Consider the following 18,491-nt stretch of genomic DNA (forward strand, 5'->3'; position numbering starts at 1 on the left):
ACTACCCATTTTTTGTGTTACAGTATTATGAAGTGTTACCTAGTAATATAGTAGTATTAGTTCATCCTTGGCCCATGACCAACCTTTCTACAAAGTAGGGATGTGACGGTTAACCGTTAACCGTTTAACCGTCGAGAACGACTCTGACCGGTTAACCATATTAATTTGAATACAACGTGTTGCCAATCTAGCTATCTTTTTCCTCCTTTGTGGGAAGCAATGTTAACCTAAGTATATTAAAACATGGCACAAGGGTTAAAACAAAAGCCTTGAATTATTTGCAAATACTGTTTGACCCAGGTTTGCTGTGATCTCAACGTTGTCTTTCCACATAACAGGTTCTCAAAGTCCAGGCGAGAGGGCGGGCGGGAGGGCAAGTCTATGTGAACCAGATTATTTCTCAGCTTCCGCTGTTCACACGTGAGTTGTTCTACCATGCCTCTTGTATCCCATCTAGTTTGAGTTAGTATCGAAGCTCACAGTTAACAACTGAATAGTACTGCACACATACTGTATGAGAGAGTACGGGAACTACGGGGAATAATTCTTCATAATGTAGAACTTGTTCATAAGACAGGATGGAAATGCCTGTAGGTATAAAGCTGGCATTATACGGGAAATTGCGATAATGTTGATAGGGTGATTATGGACTTTTGAAGTATCTTCTAACTGTTGCAGCGGAGCTAAGCGCCTTCCAACCATCCTCCTTCTACATCGTCATCACCACCAAGGTGGGCCTCCAGCTGATGGTGCAGCTGTCTCCTATGATGCAGGTCTTCATCACAGCTGCCCCTGCTCTTCAGGGAACCACCTGTGGTATGATGCCTCCACAACTTCTAGAAGAAGTCTAGAAAAGGTTTCTTCTATGTTTTCCTGTGTGGCTTAAACACCTGTCCTCTCATCATGGAGTGGACAAATAAAGGAGGTGCCATTTACATTGAAATGGTTTAGGATAGTGTGTTTTTGATTATAATGTATGTATGTTTCCCATCGTGTATGTAAGGATGTTTCAGTAGTATATACAGATGTTGCCTGTTTCCAGGGGCACTATTGCTGCGGAGTAGTGTAATGAATTACTTTCTCCAGGGAGTAATTAAGTAAAGTAAATCATTACTTTTTTAAGTAATGTGTAATATAACAACCCCTAACACTGCTCTCGGGTGCCTCCCTCTCACCGACAGGTCTCTGTGGGAACTTTAACGACATGGTGACTGATGACTTCAAAGCCATGAATGGGCTGGTGGAGGGCACTGCTGTGGCCTTCGCAAACACCTGGAAAACCAGGGCCAGTTGCCCTGACGTCAAGGCTAACTTGGCACACCCCTGTAGCCAGAGTGTGTGGAAAGGTAAAACTGCACCTTCTCTGATACAATATGACTTGTTAAATATAGGAAAAATAGAATACCTTATTGTCACAACATAATAAATCACACCATACAATACTGCACCACACAATATTAACATATATCACACCATATAGCGTCACGGTATCCTATTTCGGACAGCCATGACAAAAAAAAAAATCACAAACATGTATACCAATATATTTCATCGCGGAGGTTTCTCATCAATTAGGAAATGCTCCATCTGTGTTTTTTGTTTGTTTTATATAATTTTTACCTCAACTTGTAAGTGATTTTCTTCCAGTCCCTGCAAATGGATGGCAGCACACCCATTTTTCCAATTCCGGACACTTACATTCGTCCATGTCGTTATATTCATATACTCAATATTAACGCTTTATTAACCCTTCCTGTACATTTACAATGTTATAGAATATATACTTATAAGACGTACAGGCTATGCACTCAAAGCTCTTACTTTTCCATTTATCAGAGAATACCGATTATCCACACAAAGTGATTGTCGCTGGGATTTAAACTGGCATTTAAGGCTCCAAAGGCTTTAAAGTGCGTAACTTAATGTTTTATAATACTTAAATGTGTAGAGATATTCTTGAAATTTGATACATTAGCTAGCGAAATATGTATGAATTTATGTCACTTGGCTTTCCGTTGGGAACTCCATATAGAAATGCGAATAAACACAGAGAATGTCTGCAATAGGATGCTGTCCAATTCTGTTATACACCACACCACGTTTTCTAACAACTGTGTTTTGTATGTGTTTGTGTCTCAGAGCGTTTTGCCAAGCGCTGGTGCGGCAAACTGACAAGACCTAAAGGAGCGTTCGCTCCCTGCCACTCCGTCATCAGCCCCACTGTATACAAAGATGTAAGCACACACAGTATGTACACTCACAAACACACATGCTTAATATACACACACACACCTGTTTGATGTCACCTGCCTCCTTGTGTCTCATCACAGAACTGCATCTACGACACCTGTAACTGTGTGAAGAATCAGATCTGCATGTGTGCTGCCGTCTCTGCCTACGTCCGTGCCTGCTCAGCTGCTGGCGTCCAGCTTAACGGCTGGAGGAAGGAAGGAAGGCTCTGTAGTGAGTAGCACACTGTAAACAACTATGTGTGGTGAGAAGCACACTGTAAACAACTATGTGTGGTGAGAAGCACACTGTAAACAACTATCTGTGGTGAGAAGTACACTGTAAACAACTATGTGTGGTGAGAAGCACACTGTAAACAACTATCTGTGGTGAGAAGCACACTGTAAACAACTATGTGTGGTGAGAAGCACACTGTAAACAACTATCTGTGGTGAGAAGCACACTGTAAACAACTATGTGTGGTGAGATGCACACTGTAAACAACTATGTGTGGTGAGAAGCACACTGTAAACAACTATGTGTGGTGATAAGCACACTGTAAACAACTATCTGTGGTGAGAAGCACACTGTAAACAACTATGTGTGGTGATAAGCACACTGTAAACAACTATCTGTGGTGAGAAGCACACTGTAAACAACTATGTGTGGTGAGAAGCACACTGTAAACAACTATCTGTGGTGAGATGTGGTTCATTTTCAACATGGAAAATGGTCCTATCCCTACCTGTACCCTACCCCTGACCCTAAACCACCCACACACCCCTAGCCACTCCCCCTACCCACCCCTCGAACCTCAACTCTCTACGACCTACCTGTCCCTAGCTACGGCCCCTTTTCCCTAGTCCCACCCCCTTCCCTCACCACGCCCCTCCCACCACCCATATCCCCCAAGCCACTGCCCCTATCCACCCCTTGAACTCCGACTCTCTATGATGTTCCTATCCCTAGCTACAGCTACAACTTGATTGGCTGTCTCGCTGTCTTTCCTTCTTGAATTGGTCGATTTCAAATTGGCCCCTCCTCTCGTCACTGTGGTCCGCCGCCAGGTATGCCAGCATGCTTTGCAAGCCGATGAACAAGGTATCCAATACAAAATGACTTCCAGCGTCTGTACAAAATGGTAAAAAAAATAGGGTCTGTAACTAATTAGTCCCAACACTGACCCCTAAATCTCACACACTTGACAAACTCACTTCTCGTCTCGTCCACCAGGCTATTACGCGAACTACTGCCCAACAGACACTGTGTACAGCTACGACATGACGTCGTGTGGGCGGAGCTGTCGCTCCCTGAGCCAGGCAGACTACGCCTGCCAGGCCAGCTTCACCCCTGTGGACGGCTGTGGCTGTGCCCAGGGAACCTACATGAACGAGGAGGGCCACTGCATGGCCAGCGCCAAGTGTCCCTGCTACGATAAGGACACCATCATCCCTGCCGGAGAGACTGTCACCAACGAAGGCTCCACTTGGTAAGCACAGAGTCACCGCAAGATTGGCGCATTTATGTCCTTGCACACCAGGGGCGTTTTTGTGTGCGCGATTAATTCGCACGTCAATAATATTTTTCGAACCTATATCCAGCCAATGTAACCGTGCATACCAACAGCGAAATTCCAGTGAGCAAAAGTGCGGTACATATTTTTTCCGATATGAAAATTTGCCTCCGAAAAGTACATCATTTGTTGCTGTGATTGAGAGGTGGGTCAAAATTCACCTCACAATTTTGTGCTGTTTATTCAGGTAGCTCTTGGTGTGTAATAGCCTTTATGGGGTCAGGACTTACATTATAATAATCAAATACAAATAGCATTCTATCACAATTTATCAATGATCAAGTCTGGTCAGACTTTGATGGCGGCCGAACCACCATTTTACGGCCTCCCGTTTCCCAATATAGGTTGCTACGGCTACGATGATGATGCTTACTGTGTTCATGTCCTCTCCTCTTTTCATAGCACCTGCAGACAAGGAGTTCTCAAGTGCACAGGGAGGCCAAGACTGGAAGGTAGGTTTCCAAATAGAAATAGGCCTCAAGTCAGGTTATGGCTCCATCACCAGTTTAGCTAGCAAGTTGTGTAGTCAGCTGCTTTTTCTCAGCAACCGAGTACCTGAGCAGCAAACTGGTTTTGCCATTGAAATCACCGTGAATTCTTTTGGCCAAGAAAGAAAGAAAAATCTGTCTGGAGCCGCAAAACATAATTGAACCTTATCATGAAGGTAACACAGACTATTAAGTCTAAATTAACCTATCAACATTACTAATACTGTAGGTCTAAACGAGCATGACTCATCACAGGCAATTGAGTATGCTGGAGCTGAATTGGTATCCTAAATTTACTGACTGTTGCAATGTTCATGGCCCTGTCTTTGACCCCCGTCTCAAAAAATTTAATTATTATTCTAGGCCTGTTTTACAATTATGACATATTTTAGGTTACTACAATAATTACGGTAGGTACTCTTGATTTTGATCATTAATTAGGCCTACTTTTATGAATTTCAACCAAATTATGGGAAATTCTGCGCTATTCCATGTTTTTATTACCAAATTCCATGATTCCGTCCGTTTCTTCTGCATTGTGGAAATCATATGGCCCTACAATATGAAGGCAGTGATATTTATGGTATTTCATGCTTCTCAACCTTCCTCTGTTATTTCTCCATCCAGTCACACCCTCCTGTGCTGCTCCTATGGTTTACTTTGACTGTTCCACTGCCGAGCCTGGTACCACTGGGACAGAGTGTCACAAGAGCTGCAGTACTATGGACATGGCTTGTGTAAGTATAACAGAGCACACACAAAGACACAAGATTAGGGCTCGACCGATATGGGTTTTTCAATGGCCGACGCTGATATCGAGAAAGCAGGGCAGGCGATCGCTGATATACAATATTGGGTTTTTCTTTTCTTTTTCTTCACGTGATAAAATGCAACAATTCAATAATAACAAATGAGACACAAACTTGCTGAACTCAAATGAACATTTATTTAACAGTAATGCTGTCTGCATTGTGAAACAAATGTATCAACTAAATAAATGTCCACAAATAATCCAAAAACTAAACTCTGTAAAAGGAAAAGAAAACATATGAATGAAAAAAAAAAAAATTTTTAGTGCACTTAACAACAGCATTTATCAGTAGATAACTCTTTGTTTCTGAGAGAGAATGAAAATGTGTCAATACACACATTAAAAAAATCAATACACAGGTAGAAGGTTATTGTGTATTTGGGTTTCCAGGGGCTTTAACCCTAACACACACAGGCACATGCACAGACCCTGTTTGACTCATGTCCTTCCTTCCCATGTGTGCTGCAGATCAGTACAGCGTGTACCTCTGGCTGCATGTGCCCTGCTGGCCTGGTGTCAAATGGGACAGGAGGCTGCGTCAAGGAGTCCAGCTGTCCCTGTCTGCACAATGGCCTGCTCTACCAGCCTGGAGAGACACTCACTGTGTTCTGCAACACCTGGTCTGTACACTATCTCTGTCCACTGTTGTAGTCAAGTCAGTATATGGGCCCTATCTTATGCCCGGTGCAAGGGCAAGCATTGCCATTGCTAGTTTCTAGCACTGAAATTCTCCCCTCTTTTGTTAAAGTCGAACTGAACCTGTTCGTCACGTGCATAATGAGTCCGTTTCAGACTGAAAACATAGTTTGTCTAAGATGACAGGTTGAGAGGCGGGTCATAGTATCACGTCGATGATTTTATTTGACAATTCTGGGGACTGGATTGGGCTTTGGCCAATCCTGGCGTGTTCCGCCTCCAAATAGAGTGGGATTCAGTGTGTCGTGGCGCTCCCCTCGGGAAGAGCCTTTTGACGGGAGGAGTGGAGCTCAGCGACCCGCAGGCAGCCAGCTGCCTTCGTGTTGCCGAGCGGAGAGTGCAGCACGTCGGCCTGGAATCTCCGAAGTGCGACCCCTGACCAGGGCCATAACCAGGGTTCCGAAATAGGGGAGGTCCAGCAAGGGGAGGCGGATTCCGGGCGCCGGCGAAAAAAATTTGAGTTTTTTCCCCCCCCTTTTTTAGCCATATTTAGAGTAATATATCATTTTAAATCAACATTAGGATTATACTGTTGTGATGTCATTATTCAGTATATTCTCTTTCATGTCACCACCTGCTCAGCTCTCCTGTCAACATAATTGTAACTAACAAACACAAACTGTTTTAGCCAAATTCATATCAAAATGACACCTACAAACACAGGTACACAACCCAAGCCGTACACAACACACAAAGTCATCATCGATAATAAAAAAAACATACAGAGGGACATTTATTTATTCCTGATAGGAACGATTGAAAAATAAAATAAAATATATTATGTTGTTTTTAACTTTACACCACCTCTTTTTGTTACTTATTGGGTCATGAAACTGAAACCATGCATATAGCCACCTGCATACCTGACTTCGGGAGCTTGGCAATTGGCATCATGCATGATTACAATGAGATGCACCCACTTTAAACCTGAATAAAGTAATAAAACCACTAGTAAACCAATAGGCGGCGCCTGGCCTGCTGTTCAGTGAGTGGCCTGGCCTGGCCTGGCCTGCAAAAAAAAAAAAATATATTAGGGGAGGTCCGGACCTCCCCGTCCTCATAGCTAGTTACGGCCATGCCCCTGACAACCAAGCTCTCGGATGCGCGCGCCATTATCGCTGCTGTAACGATACGATATCCCTGGAATGCGCGTTTTAACGAGCCAGTTACATTTCTTTGCATTCTTAGAGATTATAGTTTTTGTTTTTTGTTCATGTTTCTAACAATTGGCCAAGTTAGTAGTTAGTTTATGAGATAGGAATTCTGCCAGATGACAGGCACTAGGCGCCATTTTCGACTTCATTTGGAAGAGAAAATTATCCTGAAATGAAGATTTGATTGACAGCTGCATGTCGTGATATGTATGATTGGTTGAAATGGGGTAGAAATTTGATAGTACTAGGTGACGTCAGCAAACTGTACATTACTGTTATCAATGAAATCTTGAAAAATGAACTTTTGATGTGAAAAAGTGTGAAAAACTAAAGAAATTAGATTGTTGTGATTTTGTTTGCATACATTATTAAATAGGTGCACTGCATACCCAGGTATTTGAACTAAAAGAAAAGAAAAGTCATTTTTGGGTTCAGCTCGACTTTAACAAGTCCAAGCCCCTATCTCCAACTTCCAAGTCCGAATGCATGAATGCTGACGTCCAAGTCCAAGTCCGAGTCACGAGACCTGAAAATGACTTTCCAGGACTCTGACACGAGTCCGACTCAACTTGACTACAAGACTGCCTCAGTCACACCACACATACACACCAGCTTAACCACATGGACGTGCGCAGAAAAACACTCAGATTATATTTTATATTATCATGTTACATTACAAACATTTTGCAGATATTGCATAGTTTTGGCTGCTGTAAGTGTAATTCTGACAGCGTACTTGGATCAGATCAGATCAGATCACACTAGCAAAAGCATTCAATTAAATATGTTTTGAAATCATTCTTTAGCAAATGAAAATGTGCAAAAAGTTAAAAGTGCAATGTTTAAGATTTTGCCAGAATTTAAGTTCATAAGTTCAATTCAAACAACATTGAGAAACAACGGTTTCTAACTTTAACACATTCACTGCCAGCCGTTTTTTTTTACTGTAGGTAGCTTCTGCCAAGGTTTTTTTTTGAGGATTCTGGCTCATCTTTCAATAGCCGAGGATTATTTTCTGCTAAGATTTTGTGAACACAAAATATCTCAAAAGAACTAATAGAATGTGTGCTTTCTCTGTCTAAAAGAGTTAGTTTGTAGAGTTAGTAGTTATGTAGGCATTAGCACTTGAATACAGCATGGTTTCAGCGTCTGAAAATTTGAGCTGAGATAAATGGCTTTTTGTGAAATTCGATAGAACAGTCACTTTAACCATTCATTTTTGGCATCAGTAAGACGTCAGACATCTAAACAATAGTTTTGAACAGTAATTTCCTCCATAACAGCAGGAAACCCCCCTCTCCTTCAAACTCCTCCCTCCGTGTGTGTTCTCCTCCTGCCTCCCTGGCTCTGCAGCGGGCGTGTCACAAGCGACACTGGCGGCCGCTCTTTGGGCGAGTCTGGATGGGCTCGCTCGTTTCTTGGGGTTTCGGTTGAGAGCTTTGATGAAGCTTTTGCGATTCTGGTCTTATTTATGCTGCGTGTTTCAAAGTGTGTTGCACCCATAATCTATTATGCAAATTTGCAATCCCCCACCGCCAGCTCTCAGCGCGAAAGCGAAAGCGTTTTCGCCAATCCATTTTACAGTATGAGAATGGTTTCCTCGCGCGTTCCCCTGCAGTTTTGGCTCGGCTTTTTCTAGTCTGGAGAGCACTGTCGCCACTTAGTGGGTCGGTGGAATGGGTTGTACACATTCGGTGGCTCCCATATTTTTATAGGAGACGTGTGGGGCGTTGATCCACGTCCCACCGTCAAAACATTTTTTTTTTTTTTTTTGACGACTTGACTCGTCAATGGCAGTCAACCGTTGGATTTTTTTTGACGAGTCAACTCGCCAATGGCAGTGAACGTGTTAAGTGTTCCGGAGATCTACTGAAATTAGCATTAGCACCAATTAGCCCCTAGTCCTTTCCTGTAATACCTCAAGAGGCACTAGTAAGCCACTGTTGCTTCGAGTCTACCCTCAGTCCAGGAAGAGGAAGTAGAGCTGGGGAGACCTGGAAAAAGACTCCCGAGGCAAATGTTTTGCTACCATGTAATAAACTACCAAATCTACTTGACTAGAAAGCAAATATCCAAATATTACACATTGCACCTTTTAAAGAGTTAAAAATGTTTTTTGTTTGAAAGTGTGTGTATGGTCTGTGTCTACGCAGCTATTGCAGTGACAGGAAATTCACATGCACCACCAATGAATGTGATGGGACTTGTGTCATCTATGGCGATGGACATTACATCACATTTGACGATAAGAGGTTTGACTTCAGTGGCCAGTGTGAATACACCCTCCTCCAGGTAAGGTCCTAGCTAGCCTCAGACGCAATTCTCCCCTCGCCTGGCGGCTACGCTGGAAAAGCTTCCTCTCAACTTAAACTTGTGGAATCCCGTGTCAGGCATTAAACTGACCTTATTTCTGCATTCTGAAGGTTTCGGTAGCGTCAGATGGAACAAACTTAACATAATCGGAATGCTAGTTGCTTCAAGAGGTTAGCAGTTATTGTTTTAAAATGCTAAGTTTGACGAAATCCGGCTAGTTGCTTTTCCAGCTTAGCCATCATGCGAGCTGAGAAGTTGCTAGGGCAACCCATCTCCATAATATACAGAAAGAAGGATGGACAGACAGATGGGTAGGAATGGTGTCAAATATGTACTGTGTGTGTGTGTGTGTGTGTGTGTGTGTGTGTGTGTGTGTGTGTGTGTGTGTGTGTGTGTGTGTGTGTGTGTGTGTGTGTGTGTGTGTGTGTGTGCACGTGTGTGCGTCCTTCAGGACTACTGTGGAAATGGCCAGGGGAATGGAAGCTTCAGAGTGGTCAGTGAGAACATTCCCTGTGGAACCACAGGAACCACCTGCTCACAGGCCATCAAGATCTTCCTGGGGGTCAGTGCAGTAAACACAACACACTTACAATGCAGACACCTGGCTGTTTATACATTAGGTCAATGTAGCAATATAAAATTGTAGGAGAATTGAAAAACAGTTTAAAATCACACTAAACAATGGATTCCTTAATTTGTTGTCATCCTTTTCTTGTGAGAATCTGATCCAGTTGACATGATTGGTTCAGAAACACACTTAAAATATGTTAATGTTCAATGGATTCTTCCAGGCTAATGAGTTCCAGCTCAAAGACGACGGCTTCCAGGTGGTAAAGGGCAGCAGCAAGGTCCTCCCCCCTCAGGTCCGAAAGATGGGCAACTACCTGGTGGTGACGATCAGACCGGGACTTGTGCTCATGTGGGACAAGAAGACCAGCCTGTTCATCAAACTCAGTGCAAAGTACCAGGTAAACAACTGAACCAGGTAAACAACTGTACCAGGTAAACAACTCTACCAGGTAAACAACTGGACCAGGTAAACAACTGGACCAGGTAATTCTAGTCTGAACAACAACATGCCAACATTTTGGCATATTCCCGATAGTAAGATGAGAAGATATACAGTATGTCCTTCTCTTCTCTGTGATCAGTGGTCTAGTGCCAATAGACCAATTGATATACAGTAGCAGTGAATTCTATATCTGGTTTATTCTTCCTTAGGGTCAAGTCTGTGGTCTGTGTGGAAACTATGATGGCAATAGTAAGAATGACTTCACCACACGCTCCCTTGAGACGGTGGTCGATGTTCTCGGCTTTGGTAACAGCTGGAAGGCTTCAGCTAGCTGCCCCAATGCCCAGTTGGTCAGTAACCCGTGTGCCTCCAACCCCTACCGGTCAGCCTGGTCCCAGAAGCAGTGCAACATCATCAACAGCGTCACCTTCCAGACCTGTCATTCACAGGTAACTATGGCAATACACACACACACACACACACACACACACACACACACACACACACACACACACACACACACACACACACACACACACACACACACACACAATAAAATAAGATAGAAAATAGATAGAAAATAAGATATTTACAAGATGTAAATACAAGCATTTCAGATGCCCTGCTTTATTCGTTTTCAAGTTGCAGTTCAAAACAAATGATCGTTCAGGCAAGGTAATCAAATCAGACTCATCAGGGTGACTTAAAAATAATATTTAAAGCTGGAAATAAGGTCCAGGTTGCGAACCTGAAACCCTCGTTTTGGTAGGCACTAGGCAGGGAATCTACCGCTACACTACCCGGACGCCCGGCATCTTATTTTGTTTTGCTCTCGTCTTTTATCAATGAAATAAACAATTCATCGTTGTGTGTTTAAGGTGGACCCTGGTCCATACTATGATTCCTGTGTGAGAGACTCGTGTGCGTGTGACACCGGTGGAGACTGTGAGTGTTTCTGCACTGCTGTGGCTGCCTACGCCAAAGCCTGCAATGAAGCTGGAGCCTGTGTCAGCTGGCGAACTCCAAGGATCTGCCGTGAGTTTTAATGCAAAAGGAGAGCTTTTAAGCCAGAAGATGGCTAGAACACGGTTGAAAACCACCGCTAATAATATGTAGCTCCACTGTTGGGTGTCCCTGCTAGTGGTTAGTTATTAAGTTTAACATTAGTTTAACATTGTTTGTAGTGTAGGGCGATGGTTCTCAAAGTGGGGTCCGGGGACCCCCAGGGGTCCTTGAGGCGGTAGCAAAAAGTGGAATAATTTATTTTCACTATAATGCCATCCATAAGTAACACAATGACAGACTATGTTGGTCATGGGCTTCATACACTTTCTGTAATAAAACATCTAAAAGCAAAATATTTCATCAGATGGGGGACCCTGGGACATAATCTTGGAGGTCCATGGTGTCATTTGCGTCAGTTTAGTGGTCCTTGGAAAAAGTTTGAGAACCACTGGTCAAGGGTTCGACTAGCCAGCTAGCCGGACACTTAGCAATAGTGCTTGTCTGAGTGAACGTTAGCATAATGCAACCATAACTTCTTGGTGAGGTTGAAGCACATACCTCTGTTCAGCGCTCATAGTTCCCCCGGGTGGTGGTTGTCCGCCCCCTTGGTACAGCTTTCAGGGCAGCGACAGTACGGTCGGTACTGGTGGTGTTGTTTGATTTTAACTTCACAACGTGAGGAGGGTGGTTACTTAACACATTGAGTGCCAGCGACGCCATATGGCGTCAAGAGAAATTTACCGTAGACTGCCAGCGACGCCAAATGGCGTCAATAACTCCAAATTCATATTTTGACGGGGGAATGTCGATCTAAGCCTCTTACATCGCCTCTTACAATATGGGAGCTGTTGAGTGTGTCTAGCCTATTTTACAGAACCCTTAGGTGGCGACAGTGCCCTCCCGATTAGACAGAGGCCAGGAGAAAAGAGAGAAGAAGTCATTAGGAAACGGAAATCGCCATTGATATGCTTGAAGCATAACGTTACTTGGCTGTGCCTGTGAACAACAGCAGTCATCTGCTGCCACGGTTGAGCCCCATCCGTGTCCGCTGCTATGGTCCATCCATATGATTTAGTTGCCGACACGGCGACAGCGGGGTCTTTCTGAGGGGTTACATTGTTCTCGGCTGGGAGCCGAGGACACGCTGTGAAGGAGCGGGGGATGCAAGCAGCGGACTTTTCAGTGCAGAGCAAACAGAGCAAACCGCAGAGCAGAGACACTCGACTCCTCCCACCACGGAGGAGGGGGAGGAGGGGGGGTGGGCACGCAGGGCACTAACAGCATACAACCATTGACACACACACACCCAGGCAGCAAGCAGCAGGCTCGAACTCAAAGCAGAATTCATTCTGTCGCCTTTCTAACATAAAGATGTGATTATCTCAAAAACTAATTTCAGCATGCTCTTTTCGGTCGAAAACACTCTTTTTCAGAGGGGTGTATTTCCAAAATGGAACGGTTTATAAACACAGTTTTTTTTTTTAAATGAAACAGAAGGGTTCAAAGTTTCATTGAGGCTATTGGTTGTCCATATAAGAGGAACACAAAAAATGATATGGCTATATTAAAATGCATTGCGGCCTATGTGGCACAGTACAGCACCTTTTGCCCAAGGGCCGTGGCACTCAAAGTGTTAATGATAACCTAATGGACTCACAAAAGGAAATAAACAATACGGATTATCTAGTTGAGTTGGTCATAGTCGGTTAGTTGGTTAGGGGTTCTGGTTTCCTTTGCATCCTCGTGGCGTGCAAGCAAGATATGCAGCGCCACCCAACTCTCTCACTTCCTACTTCCTACTGGAAATAACCCCCGTTACGTGCGGTCGGGCACGCCCTCAAGTCAGGTACATAGCCAATCATCCGCTCAAACATGTGACAAACATGGCTACTAACCAAACCGACCGTGACACTGTTACTGCTAGATTCAGTAGAATACCATTGTGTCTGTCTGTACCCTAATCATAGCAAGGGGTAACATGTTGGCTACTTATTTTGTCTCTCGCAGCTATGTTCTGTGACTACTACAACACCCCCGATGGCTGTGAGTGGCACTACAAGCCTTGTGGAGCTCGGTGTATGAAGACATGCAGGAGCCCATCAGGAAACTGTTCTAACCTCATCACAGCACTGGAAGGTAGAGTCTTAAAGGATGGCTTTACCAACAATCAACCCACTTTGTATCATTCATAATCTGGGTAATATAAGCACATGGTCAGTGTTTAACTTCTTTCTCTGTGTTCCTGTATTGCATTGTGGGTATTGTAGTCCCTACTGTTACAGTTACTGAGGTTGTTGATAATGTTCTGATGGTGTTACAGGCTGCTATCCCCAGTGCCCTCCTACCCAACCTTACTTTGATGAAGACACCATGAAATGTGTTGCCAGGGACCAGTGTGGTTGCTATGACAATCAAGGCAACCATTATAGTGTCGGAGAGAAGGTTCCATCAGAAAACTGTAACGACTGGTAGGTCTCACACAAACAACTCATCTGACTGTCCTTGCTCTTCTGGGTAAGCACCCCGATAAGCCTGATGTGTGTCTCCCTGGAGATTGAGGTCTCTCCCGACCCGCTGTGTCAACAGCAGCTGAATCTCAGCACTCTGCAACGGCCTTCTGGGGCGAGTGGCAAATGCCAAATGACAGCGCATCTCAGTCTCCTCTATGATTGGATATCCCTTTATGATGGGATATGGTCATTTCTGAGCCCTAAGCACCGCCCACTTCAACCCCAGCCTCAGTAAACAGCGAAAACGGGGAAATGGCAATATTTAGGATTTGGGTTGAAACAAATATCTCCTACTTTTTAGGCTTACAATTAGTCACCTAAGACCCTCAATTACACAGTTGGAAGGTTTTGGTGCATTTTGTTTGCCAGGGTCTTTAAAATAATTGTGGCCCATTACCTTGCAGGATTTTTGAAGTGAACCTCAATTTCAAATACAATACTCTTCTGTTACTTAATACTGTCACCCAATTTAACTTCTTAAGTTCAGGAGGACCACCATGTGTCAAGGGACTACAGTATGATCCAATACCACCCTGATTAGTTTAGTTTGAGCTGTTTGACGTTTTAGTTTTTATTCCCTTATTTATGTAGGCAAGTCCTGCATAGAAATCAGTGTGGTTGTCAGTATGCTTACTGATTGTGCCAGACATGTAAGCTATTATGATGATGCAGCTTTTTGCATGTTGCCTGTCTATCAATGATCCTCTTTTTTTCTGAAATAATTGCAACACTCATGTGCTGTTCTCCATGCTCAAAATCTGAATTTGATACCACAAAAACAATATTACAAAGACCATTTTCCTTCTATTTCAAAGCTCCTGTACAATGTCTGGAATGAGATGCCAATACAATGTGAACAGTAAGAAGAACATTGATTTCAAACCCATTAACATATACAATCTACTTACATATACCAGTATATCTGCTACTGACAGAAACAATTATACTTTGAATATGCAGAGTGCACATGCTTCGTTAATGGGAAAACCTATCCATATGGGTCGACTATCTACAACACCACGGATGGGGTTGGATCTTGCATCACAGCTGTGTGTGGAGCCAATGGGACCATAACCAGGGACACATACCCATGCGAACGCACCACAACCCCTGGACCTACTACAACCCCATTCACCACAGTTGCGCCCAGCACAGTTTCAGAGATCTTCACAACATTGGCACCAACCACTATCTTCACGTTCTCCACACCTGGTAATAAAAAGGCAATTTCTTTGGAGAACACTATGGTTAGAGATACAGGTACTCTGGTAGGGAAGGAAAGATGTAAATATGACACAGAACATTTTGAGACTGTTGAATTTTTGTGCCCTGGAAGTTGGAAACATTTTTGAACTTTTCAATTTGAGGTAGACAATGGACCCTATATGGACCCTATATCGCAAAAGCAGTAATTTTGCGTTTGCGCTTGTTTTGCACCTGTTTAACGCCATGCGCAATGCAAATTGGGGGCGTGCATAAGCGCATTTGTATTCTCCCTGCAACGCTATTACATCTATGCCTGGTATAATTGTACTGGACATGCATGGAGTAGGCGTGCCACATGCCAAACAAGGCGTGTCCCCGCAAAATGTGGGGACACAGATGGCATTCTCCTATCGTCAGCATGCGCGCAATTACTTTGCACTAAGATCTTTGAAAAGCACCCCGCTGCGCTTGAGCGCATCATAATCTCCGCGCTGTGCAGTGCAGTGCAGAGGAATTCCTTTTGGATACGTCATTACGCACAGACGTGACACGCCAGGACGTCTAATTCTGCTCCTAAAATTGGGTATTAACAGATAATTCAGTGAGGCAATCAACTATAATTCACTGAGAAACTTTGATCACATTGCAAAGAGGGGTTAATGGCAAATTAATTGAGAAAACTTGTTGGACATTGTAGCCTCCTTGCAATAGGCTATTCACCTTCACCTATCCCATAACCCGGAGGGTCGTTGGCACCACAGATGATCTGTCGACAAGCTCTCTCCATCTCTCTCTGTCCTCGACACGCAGCTCTCACTGTTTCACCGAGTTTAGATTTAGTCCACTCTAAATCCTCCCATCTTTTCTCTTGTCTCCGCCGTTTCCCCCCTGCAAACACGTTTCCATTTCCCAGTCATCAAAATAATCCAAATTGCATCAAATCACAGATGTTTTTAACAGGTATATGATGTGATGGTGTTATTGTGAGATAGGCCTATCCAAATTATGCATGGAGAGAATGACAGCATATTGCATGCCTCAAGCAAACTGTATTACAGCGATTACGGGAATCTGATTTTGTTCCATTGATGTAACGCCCAAGGAATTGCCTGGCCACACCTGTGAATAATTCTGGTGCTTGAGACCGCCCAAATCCCATTTGCGCTGGCATTTTGCAGGCCTTGGCACGCCTGACTTGGCACCTCTCCAATTTGCGCCTGCGGCAGATGGCGTGCCCAATTCCGCCCCCCTGCCGAGAATTGCATCCCCACCATATTCAGGGGCTCTTTCAACTTCAAAAACAGGGAGGTCACATCTACCCAGACAATTATATCATTTTTAAACAGTTACGTTTCTCTATAAATCATTACAATATGCTCCCGTGAGGTGGGGATGCGTTTGGCGGCAGGGGTGCAAAACTCAGCATAACACCTAGACACTTGCGAGAGGCGGACTGCTATCATCCCTGCCCTGCAGGGCATTAAGGCACACAAACAGGTGCGCAAGCGCAAAAAGCGGATAGCGCCTGTACCAAGATAGGGCCCAAACTAAGTGTCTATTTTTGTGATAATATGAATATGTTGGTTATTACTAATTAAGGGTTTGATCACAAAATGACACATTTGATTTTATCACAGCTGTTGAAACTACGACCTCACCAACTGTTGTTACCACAACTAGTGGACCATCAAAAACCACGAAGGGAACTACAGGCAAACCAGTTGAAACAACCACAGAAGAGGCAACAACAGTTGAAACCGTATCAACAAAGCCACCAAAGTTTAAAACTACTGGCCCAACTACAGCTGCCACTACACCTATTGTTGAAACTACCACTTCAGTACCTGAGGTTTTAACAGAAGGCCCCAAAACAACAGTTGTGACTGCCAAACCGTCTGTTGTTGTTACCACAACTAGTGGACCATCAAAGACCACAAAGGGAACCACTGCCAAACCAGTTGAAACCACAAAGGGAACCACTGCCAAACCAGTTGAAACCACAAAGGGAACCACTGCAAAACCAGTTGAAACCACAAAGGGAACCACTGCCAAACCAGTTGAAACCACAAAGGGAACCACATTCAAGCCTTCAACCTCTATTGGACCAGGTACTTCACAGCTGCCCACAACAACTGGAGTACTAATTACAACATCCAGCGTATGTACCTGTAACGTCAATGGAACATCATATCATCCTGGTGAGTGATATACCACTTTCTTGTCCAATTCACAAATATGTGTGTGTGTGTGTGTGTGTGTGTGTGTGTGTGTGTGTGTGTGTGTGTGTGTGTGTGTGTGTGTGTGTGTGTGTGTGTGTGTGTGTGTGTGTGTGTGTGTGTGTGTGTGTGTGTGTGTGTGTGTGTGTGTGTTTTGCTATATTGTCATTCATTGTTTTTGTTCATAGTTTAAGAACCAGTCTTCTTTCAATAGCATGCAGAATATCTTTGAAGAGTGCCTTGATTCAGCTTTTTTTTTATTACAGCATGCAGAATGTCTTGAATATCACAGACATTTTGATATCTCTCTTTAGTGTCTCTTTTTTGTTCATATATTCCACATGTCTTTCATTTCCACAGGGGACTTGGTGTATAATGTCACTGATGGTTTAGGGTGGTGTTACAGTGCATATTGTGGAGTGTCTTGCCAAGTGGAGACACAATCCAAGCCATGTTCCACAACACCCTCATCCCCAACACCCTCACCTACAACTACTGTAGACTGCACCCACGTGGATCCACCCAGAAAGGTACAATAGGCCTAGATAAAAAGTGGTTAGCTTCCAAGAAGGCTGTCAATACTTTATTTTCCTTTTATCTACAGTATGTAATGTATTTCAACTACCTAGAGTATTTTGTCTGTATATGAGAAGAGCTTTGTGTAGCTACTGTTATGCTATGCAGACCCAAATCACTCAAAGTTTGTATATACGTTTGCACGTACTACGGTTCAAATATACTCTTGCATTGCCTGCAACCATCTATTAAAGATTCATTTTGTCAAATATTTAACACCTCTATTCATTTAAATGCTTGTTGGCAACCTGCGAAGCCATTTGAACTACATTGTATACCGTAAAACTTCAATTCAAAGGCAAGTCCCAAATTGCCGCAGGTCCCATATAGATGCGGGGTCTGGCTACATGTTTTGGTAAATAAACGCCTGAGCTATTAATTGAAGTTTTATGGTTTTACAGTACCGCGCGGTACCCCCGCATATTTTCTTCTTCTTTCTTTGTTGCATGGTTGAGTAACTGCTTGTTCATCCTCACCCAGGATGGAGAGTCCTGGCAGGTTAACGACTGCACCACAGCCACGTGCACCAAAGGCCAGGTGATTGAGACGCCTGCTCCCTGTCCCACAGTTCAGCAACCACTCTGTGCTAATGGACGGAAGCTTGTCAAGGTCTTTGATTCGTCTGGATGCTGCTTCCACTATGAATGCCAATGTGAGTTGTTAAATGTAACCTCAGAAGGCAGTTACTGTACTTTTTCCACT

General features: G+C 43.8%; 1 protein-coding gene across 1 annotated transcript in view; it reads left to right on the forward strand.

Annotated features, from left to right (window-relative positions):
- Positions 1-18,491, forward strand: part of LOC310799857 (mucin-5B-like) — a gene marked incomplete at its 5' end in the record, with an annotated part of 57,454 nt that overhangs the window by 26,103 nt on the left and 12,860 nt on the right. Inside the window, 21 exons of the mRNA XM_083662461.1 lie at positions 339-420; positions 679-816; positions 1,182-1,346; positions 2,140-2,234; positions 2,331-2,463; positions 3,463-3,718; positions 4,205-4,254; positions 4,918-5,027; positions 5,570-5,721; positions 9,105-9,243; positions 9,716-9,826; positions 10,056-10,232; positions 10,486-10,725; positions 11,155-11,311; positions 13,289-13,417; positions 13,602-13,749; positions 14,607-14,650; positions 14,752-15,003; positions 16,635-17,195; positions 17,574-17,743; positions 18,270-18,441. Coding sequence (XP_083518587.1) covers positions 339-420; positions 679-816; positions 1,182-1,346; positions 2,140-2,234; positions 2,331-2,463; positions 3,463-3,718; positions 4,205-4,254; positions 4,918-5,027; positions 5,570-5,721; positions 9,105-9,243; positions 9,716-9,826; positions 10,056-10,232; positions 10,486-10,725; positions 11,155-11,311; positions 13,289-13,417; positions 13,602-13,749; positions 14,607-14,650; positions 14,752-15,003; positions 16,635-17,195; positions 17,574-17,743; positions 18,270-18,441 — 3,481 coding nt within the window. The remainder of the gene's footprint in view (positions 1-338; positions 421-678; positions 817-1,181; positions 1,347-2,139; positions 2,235-2,330; positions 2,464-3,462; positions 3,719-4,204; positions 4,255-4,917; positions 5,028-5,569; positions 5,722-9,104; positions 9,244-9,715; positions 9,827-10,055; positions 10,233-10,485; positions 10,726-11,154; positions 11,312-13,288; positions 13,418-13,601; positions 13,750-14,606; positions 14,651-14,751; positions 15,004-16,634; positions 17,196-17,573; positions 17,744-18,269; positions 18,442-18,491) is intronic.

Source organism: Poromitra crassiceps (assembly GCF_964638095.1).
Source record: "Poromitra crassiceps genome assembly, chromosome: 28".
NCBI lineage: Eukaryota > Metazoa > Chordata > Actinopteri > Beryciformes > Melamphaidae > Poromitra > Poromitra crassiceps.